This window comes from Meleagris gallopavo, chromosome 2 (assembly GCF_000146605.3).
Source record: "Meleagris gallopavo isolate NT-WF06-2002-E0010 breed Aviagen turkey brand Nicholas breeding stock chromosome 2, Turkey_5.1, whole genome shotgun sequence".
NCBI classification, from domain to species: Eukaryota; Metazoa; Chordata; class Aves; order Galliformes; family Phasianidae; genus Meleagris; species Meleagris gallopavo.
Genome location: NC_015012.2, coordinates 106,383,357 through 106,388,598, shown reverse-complemented (window position 1 = coordinate 106,388,598; position 5,242 = coordinate 106,383,357). Strand labels below are relative to the sequence as shown.

General features: G+C 52.0%; 2 protein-coding genes across 3 annotated transcripts in view; both read left to right on the top strand.

Annotated features, from left to right (window-relative positions):
• The first annotated feature begins 896 nt into the window (after positions 1–896).
• LOC104910040 (24-hydroxycholesterol 7-alpha-hydroxylase-like) lies at positions 897–4,650 on the top strand. Of its 2 annotated transcripts, none has more exons than XM_010708149.3 (3): positions 897–1,224; positions 2,775–2,934; positions 3,947–4,650. In XM_010708149.3, exons 1-3 carry the CDS (start codon positions 993–995, stop codon positions 4,098–4,100), a joined length of 546 nt encoding a protein of 181 aa, XP_010706451.2. In that variant the 5' UTR covers positions 897–992; the 3' UTR covers positions 4,101–4,650. The 2 variants fall into 2 exon arrangements, with proteins under 2 accessions (XP_010706451.2, XP_010706450.1); XM_010708148.1 differs by having other exon boundaries at positions 1,020–1,224; positions 2,760–2,934.
• PLA2G7 (phospholipase A2 group VII) overlaps positions 4,648–5,242 on the top strand; it is a 10,095-nt gene continuing 9,500 nt past the window's right edge. Inside the window, exon 1 of the mRNA XM_010708191.2 lies at positions 4,648–4,654. Coding sequence (XP_010706493.1) covers positions 4,648–4,654 — 7 coding nt within the window. The remainder of the gene's footprint in view (positions 4,655–5,242) is intronic.

Below are 5,242 nucleotides of genomic sequence, written 5' to 3'. Positions count from 1 at the left end.
GGGGGTTGGAGCTTTGTGATCCTTGAGGTCCCTTCCAACCCAAACCATTCTGTGATTCTGTGATTCTGTGCCAGCAGGTAGGCTTTGAGCAGCCCCACAAGTGCACTGAAATGTGCCAAAATGCACCAGAACAGCCCCAGAAGTTCACAGAAATGCCCCAGATCCCCCCACAAATGCCCTAAAATTACCCCAGAAAGCTCAAGGTGCACCCTAATCATCAAAATGCAGCAAAACTGCCCTAAAATGGCCCCCAAATGCACCAAAACTGCCCCAGAACTGCACTGAAATGCACCAAAATGCACCCAAAATCCTCTAAAATGACCCCAGAAGACACTAAAACTGCACTAGAGTGCACCAAACCTGCCCTGAAATGGCCCCCGAAGTGCACAAGACTGGCCCAGAATTGCACTGCAGTGCACCAAAGCTGCCCTATGCCTCCTGCTTTTCCTCCCGTTCCTGTCAGGACTCCACAAGCTGCAGTTTGCCTCCAGCTGATCTGCTGTGGTACCCAAACCCCTGTGGTTACCCTGCTTATTTTGCTTTCCTCAGCATCCTGTGGCCATCCATCTGTCGTGTAACCTCATAGTGAGCAGCTTGCCCTGCTTTCAGTCGACCAGCCACTCATAGGCTGCCAGCTCTGCTATATGAGAAATTGGCGTTCCTATGGGAAAGAGAACTGGTATTCCTATGGAGAAGTGTGTTCAGGCTTGAGAAACTCCATTGGTTCTGCCCACATTTGCTAGCTCCTTTGATTAGCCTTACAAGAAACTGTCCCCCTCCAAAAAAAAGAATGTTAGTATTAGCAAACCTTTAAACTAAGGAAAAATGCATTTAGAGATGCGGGAGGGGGGACTGCTGGTTAGTAAAATGGATTGATTGAGGTAGAATGGCAGCGTGGGTGCTTTGCTCCAGCAGCTGAGGGATGCAGAGATGTTCCTTCACTTTTTCAAACCCAGGTGTGCTGTGCTGTGTGGGACTCAGCCACGGGTGGGATGCTCAGGGAGAGGATCTCATCTGCTCCCAGCCCTGCAGCTATGGGTCCTCCCTGTGGGAGCTGCAGCGTAACCCCACACCCTGCTTTGTTCCAGCATGGGCCCATCTTCACTGTGTGCGCCCTGGGGAAGCGGTTCACGTTTGTGACTGAGGATGAAGGAGCTGAAGTGTTTTTTACTTCGAAGGACCTCAATTTTGAGCAGGCAGTACAGCGAGTTGTTGAGAATGCAGGTAAAGGAGAGTTGCCTTTTAACAGAAATCACACCTACATGCCCAGCAGCGTTAAAGGCCAACCCAGAGCCCCATGAGCACGTTACAAAATTTGGGAAAATGGCATTCCTTCCTGAAAGTTCGGCACTGCTGTCTGCAAAGTGGTTTGGGGCCAGTCAGAGGGGTGATAGAATCATGGAATCATAGAATAGCGCAGGTAGGAAAAGACCTTAAAGATCATGGAGTCCAACCACAGCCCAGCCATCCTACCCCAACTCTAACAGCCCTCCGCTACATCACGGCCCTGAGCACCACATCCAAACGCTTTTAAACACAGCCAGGGATGGTGACTCAACCACCTCCCTGGCAGCCCATTGCAGTGCTCAACAACCCTTTCTGTAGAGAAGTGTTTCCTGATGTCCAACCTAAACCTCCCCTGGCACAACTTGAGGCCATTTCCCCTCGTCCTGTCAGCAGTGAGCAGAGACCAACCCCGCTCTGCTGCAATCCCCTTTCAGGTACTGGCAGAGAGCCATAAGGTCTCCCCTCAGCCTCCTCTCCCCAGACCCAACAGCCCCACTTCCTTCAGTCTCTCCTCACAGGCCATGTTCTCCAAGCCCTTCCCAGCCTTGCTGCCTTTCTCTGGCCCTGCTCCAGCACCTCCACGTCCTTTCTGTACTGAGGTGCCCCAAACTGAACCCAGTACTGGAGGTGAGGCCTCACCAGTGCTGAGTACAGGGCAGGATGACTTCCCTGCTCCTGCTCACCATTCCTGATACGAGGCAGGATGCCATTGGCCTTCCTGGCCACCTGGGCACACTGCTGGCTTGCATTCAGCCATCTGTCCATCAGAACACCAAGGTCCCTTTCCATCAGGCAGCTTTCCAGCCTCTCCTCCCCAAGCCTGTAGGGTTGTGACCAAAATGCAGGACCCAACACTTGGCCCTATTGAAACTCATGCAGTTAACCTTGGCTCATCGATCCAATCTATCCAGATCAACACACTGCTGCTCCCATGCTGTTCCACACAGTGGAGTGTTGGTGCAGGACAGGGCTGGGGCTGCATGGCGATGACAAAGTGACAGTTCCAGGGCAGAGACCTCTACCTAGACCTCCTTCCTATCCCCACCAGACACGTCTGGTTGTACTTAGCAGAGACCCCTGGAGTCTCCACACTGAGCCTCTCCTTGCAGGGCCGAGAGGACATGATGTAGCATGAAGACCCAAACCCTTTCTTTATTGGTTTCATTCATTTTTCTTTTTTGATTCCACTGGCTTTGTAAAGTGTATCTGTGCGGCTGTGGGAGGCATGGGAGGAGACACGGCTGGCCATGTGGGCACTGAAGAGCAGGCAGGAAGGTGCTGTGTGGATGGACAGAGGCAGAGGGGCTCACTGAAATCCTGGCAGGGCTGGGAGGGAGGCTGCAGGGAATCTCACTGCAGACAAATGAGGGTTAAGGCACTTCAGACAATCACAGATTACATGGGAGCATTTTCACTCTGTCATTTGTTAGCTGCTTTACCTCCATCGTGCTTCTGTTCCTTTTTGTCTGTAGTCTCTGTTCCCACAGAAGCCTTCTATCAGAATCATGGCCAGCTGTACAGCATGATGAAGGGGAAAATGGGTCCCTCCAACGTGCACATGTTCACGGGCACGCTGTGCAAGGAGCTGCACGAGCACATGGCACACCTGGGCGCTGCTGGCACGGGCGACCTCATGGAGCTGGTGAGGTGAGGACCTTTCCTCATGTCTGCACTGCATGGAGCACAGGTGGTACCAGGAAGCACGTGGAGCTCGGGCTCTCAGCCCTTCGTGGCACCAGCACAGCCCATGGGCCACCGCAGTCAGCGGTGCTGAGGGTGCACAGAGCTCTGCATGCTCTCCCATCCCTGGTGCAGCCCTGGGGAACAGAGCGTGCCATGGCCACGGCTGATCAAACCCAGGCCTGATTGGCCTGAAATGTAAAGAACTGCTCGTGGATGATAAACTGTAGGATCTGTAAGAGGCACCCATGGTAAATTTGTATTGAGTGTGACCTGCTTTTCTGGCTCTGCTGGATGAGGTGGGGTAGAAGAATTAGAATGCAATGTCCTGGCTGAGTGTCATTTTGTTGGCTCAACGTTGCATCCATAGAGCCAGCAGGTGGCTCCATCTCCCCTGAGATCCGTAGGAAGGCAAGAAAGTGAGAGGCATTGCCTGAAATACAGGGTTAGAAGTAGCTGGAACCAAGCAAAGACTGCCTGGTAAGGATTTTCTGGAGCACAGCAGTCCAGGTGAAGCGGTCTGGGAAGGGAGCAAGGAGTCTGCAGGGTGATGGAGGAGCACAGAGGGCAGGGGTGAGATGGAAGGATGGCAAACAAGCATTGTGCAGTCCAGCAGAGCTGCGGCCAGAGGAGGGATTGCTGCGGGGTCTGGTTGCAGAAAGGGCTGTGCACTGCCCAGGAGGCTGGCATGGCCAACCTGGAAGAAGGTGAGTGGGAATGGGAGCAAGGGGACCTCGGTGCCACCACTCACAGAACCGATTGCCCACTGATGAAACCTGGCTGTACTCAGGGGCAGAGCCTGAGGTCTGTGCATCTCCCACCTCTGCTGAGATCTGTGAGAAGGGTCTGGCTGAGGTGCAGACCTTGTGCCAGCACTTCTGTGCTGTGCACGAGACTCAGCTGCAGCTCAGCGCCATGCCCTGAGCTCCACGTACTCCTCCTTCCCTGCCGGTCACTCATGGCCATCTTGTCCTTGCAGGCACGTCATGTATCCAGCAGTGGTGAACACTTTGTTTGGGAAGGGCGTCTGCCCGACCAGCCAGAGCGAACTCAGGGAGTTTGAAGAACATTTTTGGAAGTACGATGAGGACTTTGAATATGCTTCTCAGATGCCAGAGTGCTTCCTGAGGTAATGGTAGAGTCTGTGCACGTGGTGTGCCCCATACAGGCACCTTGCTGGCTGTGATATTAACACTCAAGGATCTTCTCCTGGAGGGGGATGTGCTGTCCTGTGGCAGCCTAGGCATGGACTCTGTTGCTGGTTCAGAATGAAGACATTTGTTGTAGGTGCTCACAACCACCCATCAAACCAACCCCGTGAGTTTTCAGCACGTAGCTTTTGCCTCACAAATCAACCATTTTCTGAGGTAGTTGCATTGCTTGATGCTGAGAGGTTGGCTGCATTTTCTGCAGTCCGGTTGCCTCTATAGGCTTTGGTTGGGAGGATACCCAGGAGGTTGCTATGCTTCCAAGAAGCAGCAGTAGATGCTGATGGTACAGGGAAGCAGGGCTTTACAGCTCTGCCTGGACCTCATCGCGGGCTGGCACCTGGGCAAACCTCTTCCCCTCCTTTATTTTTTTTTTGTTCCAGCTGTGACTGATTTATTTCATTCTGATGTAAATCAAAATGTTGCGCAACAGCACAGAACATCTTTTATAAAAGAGAGTGAAATACAGGACATGTGGGGTACAGTACAATAAGGAGAAGAGGTAGATTATTCTTCTCCTTTCAAGAACCCATTTAGAATATGATAAACAAGTGAAATGTGGCACAAACATCAGAGCTTCCATGCATGTCTTCACGCATCTTCTTTTAGAGGTATTTGTACTTCCTGGACTTCATTAAAAGCATACTTTGGAAGAAGTAGAAAGTTCACACTTCTTGAGCCTGGTCTGCTGGTTGGCGACCCTGCGCATAGCGGGGGGTTGGAACCAGATGAGCACTGTGGGCCTTTCCTACCCAGGCCATTCTGTGATTCTGTGGTTCTATGACTTCAGTGTGATGCTAAAGCCAAAACTCACCTGGTACGCTTTATCTTCATCTTCCAGACCACTGTCAGTTGTTTTACTTAAATATGCATTAAGCTTCCAGCTCAAATCCTAACCCAACTTTGTAACCTCCAGCACTGAAATTCTTGCCATCAATCAAGCCTGAGAGAGTCAGCTTTACACCAGGTTGAAGAGCAAGAGTGTATGTAACCAATTAACCAATTCCAATCAGGCTGGAATTATTCAAGGCCAGGCTGGATGTGGCTCTGGGCAGCCTGGGCTGCTG